This window comes from Protopterus annectens, chromosome 8.part0 (genome assembly GCF_019279795.1).
Source record: "Protopterus annectens isolate FY-2018-M chromosome 8.part0, PAN1.0, whole genome shotgun sequence".
Classification (NCBI taxonomy): domain Eukaryota; kingdom Metazoa; phylum Chordata; order Ceratodontiformes; family Protopteridae; genus Protopterus; species Protopterus annectens.
The window spans coordinates 335,702,766-335,718,639 of NC_056741.1; the positions used below are offsets into that span (position 1 = coordinate 335,702,766).

The 15,874-nt window shown below is 39.5% G+C and overlaps 1 protein-coding gene across 4 annotated transcripts in view; it reads left to right on the forward strand.

Annotated features, from left to right (window-relative positions):
- The window catches only part of LRRC71 (leucine rich repeat containing 71), a 2,015,367-nt gene that overhangs the window by 1,406,473 nt on the left and 593,020 nt on the right, over positions 1–15,874 (forward strand). For all 4 annotated transcript variants that reach the window (XM_044079834.1, XM_044079832.1, XM_044079831.1 and 1 more), the window contains exon 9: positions 9,191–9,274. In XM_044079834.1, coding sequence (XP_043935769.1) covers positions 9,191–9,274 — 84 coding nt within the window. The remainder of the gene's footprint in view (positions 1–9,190; positions 9,275–15,874) is intronic.

The window sequence follows — 15,874 nt, forward strand, 5'->3', positions numbered from 1 at the left end:
GGGGGGCACACCTGACTGTTTATACATGTCTACATAGGATGGGGGGGGCACACCTGGCACTTGTACACATTTGCTATGACTGTACTGGTATGTCAGGTATTCCATTTCTTTCTGTATTCTAACCTATCATGCTCACTAGAGGCATATCAGTGTACTACAAGTCTTAGCTTTGGTCGACCTACATGTTAGTGTCAGACTTCCTACCCTTCTAAACTAACATCCCACTGCCTGACCTGCTGTAGTCTATCTGTGTAGGCCTGGGGGGTGATTACCCATAGGCATCATTCAGAGGTCATAGCACAGCCTCTTTTTGTGTTTGTCTACACCTGTCCTGCTGGCTGAGACTGTTGTTGGGTATGTGAACTTCCCTGACTGGCATGTGTGAGTCATATGGACACACATGTGGCCCAGCACATTTCCTGCAGTGGGTTTTGTCACCCTGTGTAGTACTGGATACTATGGTGACTCCAGTATCTATTACAGATGTCATGGTGCCACTGTGAGTGTCTACTATCTGCTGGCATACCATTCAGATACCCAATTCCCTTGCATGCTTACATCCATACCATAGATACAGGTAACAATACATTTTACTTCATTTGACAATTGGTGGGTTGATTAACTTACCTTGTGGGTGTTCCAGTACTGAGGATGGTGCTGCAGGGCTGCCTATGTCAGATGTGCATAGTACACTCCCTATGCATGGTTGAGCACAGTTAGTGGCATGTTTGGCATCCCTTTTACTGTATGTGAGAGTCAGGGTGAGGTGTTATTCCCCAGGTCCCTCCTGTGTCAGTGTATGTGCATTGCCTCTTTGCCAAGGCCAGGGCATACTGGGCACGCCTCCTTCTACCTACTGGGGCAGGCTCAGGTTGTTCCTCCTTCGAGTAACTCTGTGCCTGTGCAGGTATTGGCATTGGTGGACTTGCCCCATGCTGTTCCTACTGCAGCTGTTTCTGCAGGATCATATTGTGTAGCGTGGCACATACAATGACAATTTGGGTACATGTAGCTGGTGAGTACTGCAAGGCTCCACCGGATGTGATCAGGCACTGGAACCGTGACTTGAGCATCCCAAATACACATTCTATTATAATTCTGGTCTGTGCGTGTGCATCATTATGGAGTTCTTGTTCAAGTGTGTGTGCATTTCTGATGGGTGTCATCAGCCACGGCTCCAGTGCGTATCCAGCATCCCCCACTAGGTGACCGTAAGGGATGTCCCCACTGGCAGATCTGTGGTACAGCTGTGTCGGATGCCAGATGTGGGAATCGTGATAGCTTCCAGGGCAGCCAGCACACACATTCATTATTATGCCCTGGGCATTGCACATGACCTGGCAGTTGATGGAGGGGAAGCCCTTGGGGTTGATGTAGACCCTACCCTGCTCACTAGATGGTGCTTTGATGTGTATGTGCGTGCAGTCTATAACACTCACTACCTCAGGGTATTCTGCTGTTTGATGTAACAGTTGCATATTGCTGGCCAACGCCTCATGGGTGCTGGGGAAATATACGTGCTCACTGGAATGTGCTGACATGACATCCAGGAATTGGTGGAGTACCCTGGATGCTGATGCCTGTGAGATCCCCATCATATCCATAGTTGGCCTTTGGAAGGTACCTGTAGCTAGTATTCTTAGGCCTACACATACCTTGGTATCCAGTGGGATAGCTTCCCCTCTGTTAGTTTTGTGTGTGAGGCGTGGCCGGCACAGCTCAACAATTTGCTGTAGGAGGTCCATGTCCACCCTATAGCCCTCCACTATCTCCAGATCATGTAGCCTCTGGTAAGTTACCCTGGGTCTGTAACACTCTCCTCCATCTCCTCACTGTGGGTTGGATGACAGCATTCACATCCTCACCACCCTCAGCTTCTTCTACAAGTTGTTGTATGATAGCTGTTGCAGCCCCTATCATTTTGTTGTTTTGTTTGTTAAAAGTTCCCCACTTGTATACACCAGTGGTGTAAAGTATGGGAAAAACCAGAGGGAAAGGTGTTTGCATGGTTTATAGTAGTGTTCTGGGCTGGGCTGGTCTGCTGCCTGTGTAATTAGCTGATTCTGATACATTTCACCTGCCAGCTATGCTAGTTCTCCTAGATTACCTTCCTACTGCTGTTTTCCCTTCCCATTGCCTTCTGGTTTAAGCCCGGGGCATGCCATGCAAACACATTGCTCAAATGTGCACAGAGCTGCTATTTCCTGGTTTGCTTTTTTTTTTTACCTTTAAAACCCAGTGCGCAGTGCGCACACCTGCTTAGGCAATCTAAAGAGTGCTAGGCAGCCTGAGACACACACCCTTGCTTAGCTGTGCTAAGCTAGGAGCAAACCCAGGCCACAGAGTTCCAATCCACTTACAGTATGCCTGACACACCCCCTATGATGTCAGCTAACTCCTAGGCTTGCACCAAACTATTCCTACTCTTACACTGTTGGGACCTGACTAGCATGCTGGGGAAAACTGGGATTCACTATCATTCCCCTCATTTGCATAGGATTGCCTGCTAATGCATAGTTACAGCCTCTCCCCTTAGCAACCACTACTCACTGGCCATGTTGTCTTCTGCCTGCCATTGACTTTCATGGCAGAATAGTGATTTTAGTTAGAATGCTTATTTTAGGTTTATTTTCTTATTTTCCCCTCGTTCCTGTTTGCGCGCCACTGCCCTACACTTAAACAGCTGAGATCGGCTAAAAAAATAAAAGTTGATTTTTTTTTTATTTTTTAAGCTGTTTGCAATGCCAGAGGACTTATACTTGGCCATTGGCATGCTTCCTGAGTGATATGCAGCCTTTATTTGGAGCTGTCATGGCTCCGTTTTTGATTTTGCATGCATGTTCTCGGTTACTAACCAAGTACATTTCTGCAGATTACATTAGTCCTGCACGGCCAGTTTCAAGATTCCTGAATCGCAACTTCACCTCATTTGCATGGATTTCTCCTGCAAATGGGGTGATTTGCATACAGGGGCTTAGTCCGTGCAGGACTAGTGCAGGAGCGCTCATGTACACTCCTGCAGGCTATTCCTGGATCGCATGGCAGGCATATTGCCTGCTACAGCTCCTGCACTAATCCTGCATGCTGTGCTAAGCTTGCAAAATCCGGGGGATTGTGTATATATATATGCTTTGTTTTGCTAGAAAGGAAAATGCTGTCTTGTATGTGGTTGATCCAGCTACAGTATAAGTAGTGGTTATTTATTTAAATTATGACCATTAAGGATAGTATTCATACAAGTAAGAGCCATTAAACTTAAATATCTGGGGCTTGTTTTTTTTTCTTTATAAATCCTATCTATTTTATTGTCTGTGTGTATGTCAACCAACATATACTTAACATGTATTTACACTTTTATTATTTAAATAAAATGAATTTATTAACCTTTAAGCTCTTATCACTAGTATCCATTATTATATATTTATGTATTGTTGTTTATTTTACAAAAGAGTGAACATTATATACACTGTTTATTAAGCAATGATGTCTTCTATTAGATTGCTTAGGCCTACTTCCGGTAAAGAGATATTATTTCATATTTGTTGTAATTAATAAGAGCAACCTTTATTTGTGTCTCTGTGGCCCTAACCCAGAGCAGTGACAGTACTACTATGCCAGGAAGAAAGTTGTGGAGGACTGGGGAATTCTGCCAGCCTTCCCTGGAAATTGTGTGTGTGCATGTGTGTGCGTGTATGTGTGCGTGTGTGCGTGTGTGTGTGTGTGTGTGTGTGTGTGTGTGTGTGTGTGTGTGTGTGTGCGTGTGTGTGTGTGTGTGTGTGTGTGAAAAATATTACTTTGTGTGAAAAGCAATTAATGTGGCTGAAGGGCCCTGGAAGACATTGGCTCACAGATAAAGCAATGAGGAATGGGCCTGGGGTTTCTTGGCCAAAACCCATCTCTGTAAGTGGCATGTGGGCAGTCCAGTCTGAGTGGGAATGTTGAAAGCCCATACACAGGACAGCAGTGTGTATTCCCTTTAAGCATTTGGTACCATTTTTAATGTATTAATGATTGAAATAACTTGTGTGTACTTTCTTGCTATTACTTCATCATTGTTTGGTAGTGGTGGTATTCAAACCCCATTGGTGCCAGTAATCTTAATGTCACAGTGAGTGGCATCCTGTCATCTAGGTGTAACATTAGTGGCAGTAGTGCTGCCCCCGATAACACTGATGGCAGTGGTGTGAATCCTCTGTAACACTTATGACACATGGTTCTTGCTATATTTTATGTAACGGTCAATGGTTAGCACTGTACACTGGAACATATCGTATTCTATTGCATTTAATTGTTTAAATACCAATTTCTCTGGCATAGCTTTTATAATTTCCAAAGGATAATGGAAGAAGGCAAAAGATGGTCAGTGCTATGGAAAGGGATAGATGACAGTCATCATAATGTAGTCATCTGTGTTATGATAGCTTTACTAATGATTAGTTCCTCATATACTTCCAAGTGCTACTAAGTGAGGGGCTTCAACTGGGTCATCATGTTCCCATGTTATTTTCATTTACCAAAGTGGCTAAAGAGAGTCACCATTTGGCTGCTGCTAAAAGACAAACATTGCAATTAAGTGTATTAATGTGTATACTTACATTAATACGCTTAATTGTTGCATGCTCCTGATGTTACCTCACGAACTGTGTGGTGTGGTTGCAACAAGTAATGTCATTTTTTTTGTCTGGGTGCATGTTTTCTCTGTTGATGGTTGTGTCAGCATGAGAGTCCAGAGAATTTGATGTTTTTTTCCCCTGCAGATTGTACTAAATCTTTTCACAAAGTATGATATGTTTGTGAAAATGAATTTACTTGTTATTTGATAGTATAACTGTATGCTGTTATTAAGCTTATCAGCTGATTACTGAAGTGTATTAGCTGCTGCATTTATGTTATGGAATGTTTACAGCTTTTGGCACCTGTCATGCAGTGCGTCTACAGAAGACGAATAACTCATGTTTACCTTCTCTTGTAGAAAGCTGTGGACAATTGAACATAGACCGTGGATCTCAGAATCACCTTGAAGGCAGTTTGTCTATCATGACAACAGATTACACTAGATTTTTTGAACAGATCCTTAAGTCTCACATGTGAGAATCAATTTCAGCAGTCAGTTTTTTTCTTCAGATAATATCATTCTGAGAAACTCCTCAAATGGATGTTTTTGCTATGGGAGGTAATGCTACAGTATTCCCATTTTGTTTTCAATCTCCTTAACCATGATCATTGAAGGTGGATGCCATCTCACTTACTAAGAACCTGCTTTCTGTATTTCCTGCCTCCCATTTGATCCAAGATAGTCAAGACAGCCAGTATTTGCCCTAATATCTTGGGTAGTATCTTAACTTTCATTGCTTGTTATCCATTTCATAATATAGTAGTAATGGCCAGCAAACCTGCCTAATACATAATTTGCATAATTAGCTTTATAAGAAAAGATTTTCTTATTTTTACTTTAAAGTGTTCATCATCTACAGCTGTTTCTCTATGTTCAATTGCTTCAGGGTTTGTTTTATTTGAGAAATGGACTGATGCAGTCTTTTCTATGTGTTGTGTCATATATTTTAATTCTTTTGTGCAATTTTTCACGGTTAGGATCTGTTTTTTGCTCCAGGATATGCTGCATCATTTATTGAGTCTTTCCTTACTGTTGGTTTCCATGAACTTTGAAATCATACCCCTGATGATGTTGTTTCTACATTGGATATTAACCATTTGGCACCAACCTTATGAGCCAGTGGAGGGGCAAGAGCTTATGAGGAACTTGGAGGAGTGTCATACTGCAGGTGGCCAGTATTCTTTGCCTTATTCACTGTCATCCTCCTGATTCCATTGTTGAGTTTATCACTGTAGGAGGGAATGCACTCACATGATCCAACGCATATTTTACTGTTGCAACATTCAGCCCTATTCATAAAATCTGTGTATGATTACTTTGTGCTCCACAAAATAGCATATAAAGCCCTTTTTTGATTCATAAAATAATACTAATCGAGTACAACTACACATGGTAATGTTTCCCTCCCCAGTTGTATGACATTCATTATGGCAGCACTGATGCAGTCTAAACCTACCCTGGCAGTGTTAAGCTACCAGACAAGAATGGTGATATGCACAATGGTGATATTCTTGGCAGCACAGTGATCCCCCTCCTCACTAGTTTGTTGCTCATTATACTGAGTCAATGCCAGACAAAAAAAAAAGAAAGAAATTAAAAAGAAAACCTCATCTGCATGGAAGGAAATTCATTACCTGTAACAGAATCCTCTATGGTGCAGGCAAACCTGCTACTACAAACACTGATGCTGGTGAGCTTCCCCCATTTGAAGTTCATACAGCAGCAGAGCCCCTTATTACCATAAAACGGTTATGACCTCAATACTGCTGGCATGCCTAATGACCATGTTTCATTCATGAATCAATCAGTTGTGTCAGTGGTGTATAACACTACTGAGTAAGGCTGACACTTGCTGTAATGCGTAACTTAAAAATTAGCTACTGCATCTGTTTAGTAAGACATGCTGCACAGCATCAGCTGCCTTAGTAGTACTGCAGTGTGCTTTCAACACTAACTATCTTTCCCAAGTAGAGAAATGCCTGGTACACAGTGCAACTCAAGAAACTAGAAATAAGACTGTGCTTCCTCAGGCAGTCCCTTTAGTTCCCACTAGCATATCAAATATAAGGTGCAGGATGCATTTACACATCTGTGTCCTTTGCTTTTGAATGCTATGGGCCCATCTACTGTACTTAACTTGATCGGGTACTCATGTTTTCACCTGGCTATGAGTACTTTATTGAATTGTTGTACTTAATATAACTTTGTCCTTTGTGTTTGGCATACTAATTGTTCATAGTATTTTGCATTGTCCTTACCTACTTCATCTGGCTCTTTGTTAACCTTGCAGTTTAAATGTAATTGTTTTTGTATTATTGTACTATATTGTAACTGAAAAGGGGTAGCTATAGTCCAAATCACTTATCTGTAAAATGAATGAATGAAGTGGTGAAAGAGTGAATATACTTGATTGTCTAAAATGGCTGTTAATCCTATTTTTTTTATTGGTCAGATGTCTAGGATTAGCCTTTGCTAGAGGGTGAGCTTGAAGTAGGATCTATTCTGACGCTGCAGAGAAGACAAAAATGAATCAGTATTCATTCAGCCTTTCTGTCACCTGCGTGCCATACTGCAGCTACCACAGCAATTAAACCTGGGTCAGTAGTGGCATAGACACACTCCTCAAAACTGTCTCAGAATACTATCATTTGTACTTCTTTTTATGTTCAGCTGTCTAATGTGTGTTCTCTAAAGCTGTTTTGTATGTTTTTGAAACCATACTTGTTTGTAGTTGATTAAAGACTGCAAGTGCCTTTAAAGCTTCTACATCTAATACATCTATATCCTTTTAGCTGTCTTTTTCTTGATCTTTTCTTGGTATAGTATGTTCAGATGACATATGTTTTCCAAGGACATTATAAACTTTTCAATGTAAGGAGCAAAGTCTTGACAAAAGTGTGTTGTGAAATGTACTTTTGGAGCTTTTAAAGGGTTCTTGAAATTTCTCGTCTATTTTGCTGCAAAACCTTTGAGGGAGGTATAGGACATGGAATTCTGGCTTTAGTTAATGAGACAACTGAGCCAGCTGGAATTTGTGCCCAACCTTGTAAATATTGTAAATAGCATTCTACTGTTGATGTGTGTATGTAAAGCGTATTTACATTTTCTTAAAGGGTTTGTATGTGAACTGTTTCCACACCTAAGCCATATCTGTTTTCCTCAAATGAAGCTGTATGATCCCTACCTTTAAGCTTAATGAATTTGTTAACTATGCATGATATTGAATGCATTTATGAGTAACTATTCTACATAAGATCTTTAATATTAACTATCATTTGTATCCAAATTGTATAATGCATCTTGGAGCTTTTCTCCCCAGGCCTCCACTGAAAATGGGTCAATTCGGCCCAGTGGACTTCCCCGGTAATCAAATTGCAAATAAATAAAATAAATAAATATTAGTAGATATAAGGAAACTGGACCAGGGAACTGTGTTCTGTGTATAGACAAGCTGTTAGATATCGGCTATCTGTCTTTAACAATGTGGTTAAATAGCATAGCACTCTTTTCAGTTTAGCATGTTGAAAAGTAGAGAGAGAGTGTTGAATATGTTTCTCTTCAGTTTTTAAAATAATTTCTAATGAAAAGCAATAAGAATTACAAAGGATGCTGCAAATCAAACATGTTTTGAACTGCAGTATCTGCAGCAGAGTGCAGTTCTTTGCAAATGACCTTTCCCTGTCCATTCTGATGAGCCACACTTAGCACCCCACATCCCACTGCATGTCTCCATTGAGAATTTGCCTTCCTAGACTCTTTACTTCGTAATTTTAGTTTTCTTCTTAGTGTTTGGTAGTAAAGGAAGATAACTTGGAGCTTGGTAAGTTGGCATTCATGGCTGGCTTGACTTTATTTTCCTGTCTAACACAACCCCTATTGCTGGAAGGTTTATTACAATCGACAATGATGGGACAGTTGAGGATGAGCTCTACCACCTTCCCTCACCACTGATTAGAGTGCAACTACCTCCTGGTAGGCCTCACCTGCAATATCTTTTGTACCTCAAGGCAACCACACAGCTGTCACCCAGGTAGAGCTTAAGTAACAAGGCAGAGTTGAATCCCTGGGCTGGGTTGTATTTAGATATTCACACCTATGCATGTTGCAAATGTTCATGACCTTAATTCTCACTTGTTCAAATATGACAAGAGTTCAGCCACTTGAGTAAGACATAAGATGTATGCCAATTTGATGCTCAAGCAAAGGAATATTTTTATTTGCAATCAGGATTTTTATTGAGCAAAACATCATTCTCCTAACAGCTATCACTAACATACAGTTAACAGAAACCCACAGGTGTAACTTGCATGCTGTGATTTCCTAAATAAGACTTTGTGTATTTCTGAGAAATACTTAGTAAGAGAATCTGCACTTTGATATACTTATAGTGTTCCATATGATAGAGGTACATGTAAAAACAAAGTTAGGTAGAAATTTGGAATACCCATATAGCACTCAATTTATGTTCAATTTATAAATGCAAATGCTGCCTCATGTTCCATTTCTGGAAATAAAAGTATTGAAAACAAACTGTTAACCCTCAATTCTTCTGTTTTTTTGGGGTTTTTTTTGCAGGGTTTACGACTTAACCGTAGCCTCTTGAGTCTGTCCTTGGCACATAACCGAATTGGAGATCAAGGAGCTATAAAACTAGCAGAGGTCAGTGTCACAACTATTTGTCTGAACCAGTGTATGTAATTTGACAGAAAAAAATTGTAAAAAGCCAAAGCTTTAATCAGGGTAATATACAGCACTGGGATTTTACATGGCTAGCAGTGTCATTCAAAACAAATACACTCTGCCATTAAATGAGGATATTTTGCAGTGAAATACTTATAAGTTACCGCACACAGTTGTGGACTTTGATTTGGCCTGAGCTGGTGGCACCTCATATGATGTCCCTAATTTGGGCCAGTAATCAAGGAGCCTCAATCCTCACCACTGACACTGGTTAGGGACATTCACTTGGAAGAAAGATAGATGCACACAGTATTTCCAAAAGCAGCTGTCTGCATCAAGCACAGTTTCCCTTAAGAGCACACAGAGAACACACTCAGTCCTGGGGCTGGGTTCCCTGTCTGTCTCCAGGCCTCAAATAAGACCCCCTACTGACAAAGCTGTAGAGTTGAGTCCTCAGCCGAGTGTTCCAAGCCAAGTCGTCCACCACCCTCTCTGTGAAACCAGTGCTGTGTGTCCCTGCTCCAAGTAGCTGACACACACACACTCTTTGAGATTTGATTTACACACACACACACACACACACACACACACACACACACACACACACACACCTGGGAAAGGCTGTCACAGATTTACCAGCTATGCCCCTCTGCCCAGACTATAAGGTAGGTAATTCCACCAGAACCCTTCAAAGCCAGCTACTCTAAGGCTCTTACAAGGATACCCAATTATACTGAGTAAAACTAATACTAATACAAATGATAATGTTTGACCAGTGCAGCAAGGCTTTCAGGAGTGGCCACAAAATCACCAAATAAATATAAGTACTCTCTAAGGTTAAAATATTCTCTAAAAGACCAGTCACAATGAAAAGTTTAAATATATTTAATAATAAATAATAAAATAACATGAAAATACTAAACATCTATTTATAATAAACACCAGAGTTTCAGTCACAGGAAATATTAAAAATAACACAGATGTAAACGTTCACACAGATACAGAAAAACACTTACTTAACCAATCTCACTATATTTTCCTGACTGATCTAAAAATGACTGTCTCCTAGTTTACTTTCTAGAGCAAGGCAAGATGACGAGGGTGAGCGGTCCTTCTTTGTCAGGTTTCACAAACAGACTGTTCTGAGATTTCTGTCTCATCTAGTATTAAAACATCATTTCAGTGCTGGATGACAGAATTACATCACATACATCTGGTCACATGACTTCTGGTTCCCACAGTACCCCCTTTACTAGAAACTGAACCAGAATCTAGCATATATGTATCATAACACACACGTGCACACACACACACACACACACACACACACACACACACACACACACACATATATGCACATGCACACACATGCACATACACACACACACACACACACACACACACACACACACACACACACAGCTTTGCAAAGATGTGTGATGGCAACTGGAAGCTATAAAACCATTTCAAAATCTTCCACTTTTTCCAGGGTAGCAATTAGTTCACCCCTAAGCATAATACAGTATGATTCCTAGTCCTGGTTTTCACAGACATTTTGTCTCTGGCTGCAATCAGAACCATAAGATACAATCTTTATTGCTGAAACCAGGTAATTTATTTTCAAACTAGTTTTCAAAGTTTGCTGGACTGAGATTAACCTCTTCTCTTCCAGTATCCTCTGTTAAAATATATTCATTTCAACAGTTACAATACAGTCTGACATGCAGGTGTATTTCTTTTCTGTCCAGCAGGACCCACTGTTGGTACATTTTTAACACAAGCAGCTTTACAAATATATTTTCAACACAAGCGCTTGTACAAATCAGTTTGATATACAAATGACATAATTCTTTACAAAACTCCAGTCAGCTATACTGGCATATGTTACACATCCACTGCCCTACTTCTCCTGGCATAGCTGGAACTACCTCACATCATCACAGCTCAGATGGATGTAAAATGAACCCATTACACTTCTCTGGTACCTCGTCAACTTTCTTCTAGTGAATATGTATACTACCTTGCATTTCCCTTGTGAAGAGACCATAGGCGTAGTAAGACTAACCTATTTAACAAAAGTATAAATAAATACATATATACAAGTAACAGCAAAGGATGTTTGTGACCCCATTCTAATTAGCATTTCTGAGACCTGGGGTAGATGAGGGTTAGTGATCCTAAAGTGTGCTTTTATTTTGGAGAATTCTTTAATCTTTCATTATCCAGTCCATCCATTTCAGAATTAAAGGAAAGCTCACTACAGATGACACCAAACAAAACATCTACACATCTCCCAAAATCTCTAGTTCCTCCCCTAATTTGCTTTTCTGTCTCGTCTGTTTCTACTCTGAATCTCATTTGCTGCTTCAAACATCCAGAGACAGATGCCTGGAACTTGTGCAATTTATAATGAAGGCTTTAGTAATAAAGACAAGGAAATAATTACTCCATCTTTGTCTGTCCTTGGAGATCTCAGTGAACACTGTGAAGTCCCAGGTGAAGCTGTCACAAAGCCTGCTATTTATAGGCTGCCATCTGGCCACCATTCAGAAGCTGATACAATTACCACAGGACAAAATAATTTACTTATAGTCTGCAATCATCCTTCTTTTACACCATCCTGCATTAACAGCTGCTTTAATTCTCAAATTAATAGGCCTCATGGCAGCTACTATAAAAATAATCCCTCTTGAAAGGTTTTACATGAGAGTTCTGCAGCTGATCTTCCATCCGCAGTAGATCATTCGGTGATCTCATCTGGAGGATTCCTTAGACCAAGTTATTACTGTGTCCAAAGCCTGCCAATCACACCTGTAATGGTGGCTACATCTACTAAATTAAAACAGAAAACGTTCCCTGGCCCCTCCTCTACCATCAGTCATGGTCATCACAGATGCAGCTACCCTTATTTAGGGCAGATGGTACAAAGGACATGGAGGCCGTTTTGCACATCAACATCCTGAAAAGGAAAGCAGTTCTCCTGGCATTGCAAGAATTTCAAGATCGCCTTTCCCAGAGTACAATAACTGTCTATACAGACATCAGTGATCTGGAATCAAATGCGAGGGGGATGTTAGGTCTTATCCCCTTTGTTAGGAAGCCATGAGGTTTTGGGAATGAATGATTCCCTCAAATAGCTTTCTAATAGCAGCACACATCCCTGACTATGCCAATTATTTAGTGTACAAGTTAAGCAGATGCATTCTAATGCCACATGAATGGTCACTCAGTCTAGTTATAGCAAGTGTGATATTCCATCACTGGGGGAAGCCTTGCTGTGATCTTTTTGCTTCCCCTTAGAACACCAAACGCAGCAATTTCTTTTCCCTCACCTTCCACAGGAGCAGATGCCCTGGAAAACTTATTTATCAGTGGCTGACATGGCTTCCCTATGCCTGTGTACCTTTCCTCATAAACTTGAGAATGCAGAACCACAGTAATCCACAAAACTCCTCTTTGGCCTCATTAAGTATGGATTCCCTTCCTTTGGTCTCATCTGAATAAGGAGCTTATGCTTCTGGAGCCTCATTTGGGCCTTCACCCATCAAGATAAATGCATTGATTCTCCAATTCCCATAATGGCCATATATGCTCATACTTACTGAGGATTGTTTAAATCCATACCACCCCCCCCCCCCAAAAAAAAAACGTACTAGGAAAATTTAGGCAAATGGAATAACTCTTTTATTTGGGCTAGCCAACAGGGTTTGGATACCATTAGAGCCACTATCCCTTAAGTTCTTGTCTTTTTATCGCGTCTATATTATAACATCGAAGATGTCAAATGTCGAACGCTCATAAGAGCGAAAATGCCGAAACTCAAATTCAGCATTGTGGGGGACTATGCCCCCCCCCCCGCTAAATATATATTCCAACTCCGAGATCGCACTACAGTGAGGAAAAGGCAAACATCCCAATCTTCACTGTACTGCAATCTCAAAAAATGGACCTTCAACATTTTGGCACTTTTGCTGTTGTGCCGTTTGACATTTTGAATTTTTGATAATGTAATATAGATCCTTTTTATCTACCTTATTTGATGCAGGCTGAGGTTTTTCTATTATAATAATTAATTTGGCAAAACTACCAACTTCTATCAAGCATTTAACTCCATTTATTTTATGGAACAGAAGTTTGTAAAGCTTTTCTAAGTATAACATTCTTACAGAAACCTCCTTTTATGGGTCCCACCCCCCTTTGAGATCTTACTTTTAATATCTTCAGGAGTTGTTTCCAAGTTAAGTGCTGCACCTATTGCAGCTTGAAACAACTCTAATGTACTGAGATTCAGAATGAAATGGGTCTGTTTATTTCCTCATATCTGCCATTTGTCTTAATAACTCCTGCATGCACATGCAAACAGCACAAGAGGATGCCATTCAGCTCTAAATAGGTACATTTTTTAAATCATGTGTGCCCCTGTCATCAGCAAAAGTGTTCAAAATGCTGTTCACAAATATGTTCTTTTTCAACTTTAAGTGAAATAATTTTCTTGTGTGGGGTATGGTTAGTAACATTTGCAATAAGGTACTGATTCTGTAAATAGTGTCAGCATGTGTATTTAGACAAAAAAAAGTGATATGCCATCCTCAGTACATTAGAAAAGAAACAGACACATTTTATCTGCCTTTAACTCCCAGCAGATTAGAGGCTATATTTTGCTTGCTGTTGTATTTTTTTAGAAACAGTTTTTCACTGTACTGATATTATTATAGAATTAAAGAACCAGTCATGTTTATCCAGACTCTCAAGTCCTACTTCCTGATCAGATTTGTTCGAATATTGTCCAATTTGTTATACAAGAAAGTTCTTTTTTGTGAAAGAGAAAGGATGTATCACAAAAGCCTTCAACAGACACAGTATCTAAATATTCTACTGAAAACATGCATGACAACTGGTATATCCTAAAATACTTGTAAGTATCCAAAAACGTACCCAGAAATGCAGTGGCTCATTAAAATAGTAGTTATTGACTGACTAAATTAGTTGGAACATAATACATAATTCAATAATCCAAAGAAATCATCCCACCTTACCTTACTTAAATTATTTCCTTGTTATCATCTTTTAGAATTCAAAACTGAGTGTTTACTGTATACATTTTCAGTTATAGAGATGTATACACTGATCAAATACTGATATTTTAATGTCCACAAATATATATTTTTGCATAGTTGCATTAAGATGAAAGGATAGTTGCAAGATTCATCCAAGGACAGCCTGAGTAGTGCAACTGAGAGGTTACAATGATTTGTTTAAAGGATCTTGAGGAGAAGAAAGGGCAGGATAATATGGTAAGATTCCAAAATCATATGGGTGAGTACAAGGGAGACTGGCTATGAATGACCATAGGGATCTTCATCCCCTTGCTCTGTGCTATTACATTTTATTAACAAATCCACAAAAAGGCATGTCCAGCCAAAAAACAACAACCACAAACTTCAAAGGCAAGGATACCTGATGGTCAATAAAAGTCAGAGAAACAAACTTTTAGCGTACAAGACCTTTTATGCACTCTTTCGTCAGTAAGACTTCTTCAGAAAAAATGCACACAATCAAACAGCACTGTTATATACTCAACAAACAATTCATTAATTAGAGGATAATAAGATTAATTTGTTATGTGAGTTAATTGAATTGATATTTGACAACAACTTCTTTTTATTTAATCAATGCTACTATAAACAACTGAAGGGAGTGGCTATGGGTTCTTCGGCGGCCCTGGCATATGCCAACATAGTAATGGCCTTTTGGGAAACTACCAGGTTGGTGCACTTATACAATAAATACAAAATTTTGTATTATTCCAGGTTTGTGGATGATCTGTTTTTTTTATTCTAGAGGCCACTTATAGGGAGATAGACAGTTTCCTGGTGGACATTAATGACACCTCAAAGTACTTGAAGTTTGTAAAAGGAGAATGTGAGTTAAGTATAAACTATTTAGATATCAATTTGACATGGAGTGTTAGAGACAAAGGCTTTGACAGTAAAATATTTAGAAAGGACACCCTTGCAAATGATTATCTACATTATTGTAGCAACCATCCTGATTTTATAAAGAAAAATATCCCCAAGGGCCAATACATTCGGGCTAGCCAGATGACTACCGAAGAAGATGAAGTTGAGGTTGAATTTCAATTTATTACTGAATTGTTTTTAGCTAGAGGATATGATGTGGGTTATTTAATGTCAGTAAAAGAAAAAGTACTGTAAAAAAAATGAAGTTTATCCACCCATTCTTTAACAAATGCTGGTAAACAACAAAGCTACACAAGATAATGTACAGGCCAATTATAGGGCCATGTTTAGTATGGGTATGACTACTGACTGCTGTCTTATTAGGGACGTAGTATACAAAAACTGGAGAATCCTCCAAGGAAATAAAGATCTTAAAGAGGTTATAAGGATCAAGCCAGGTTTTATTTATCGAAACACCTACAATATCAAAAAGTTGTGGAAAACGATGATACAAAAATAAATTTTAGTTTAGTACAAAAGACCCATAAGAGAGGTATGTTTAAGTGTGGAAATTGCAGTATGTGCAGATTTGTCCTTGAAGGGCCATACATTTTGATTG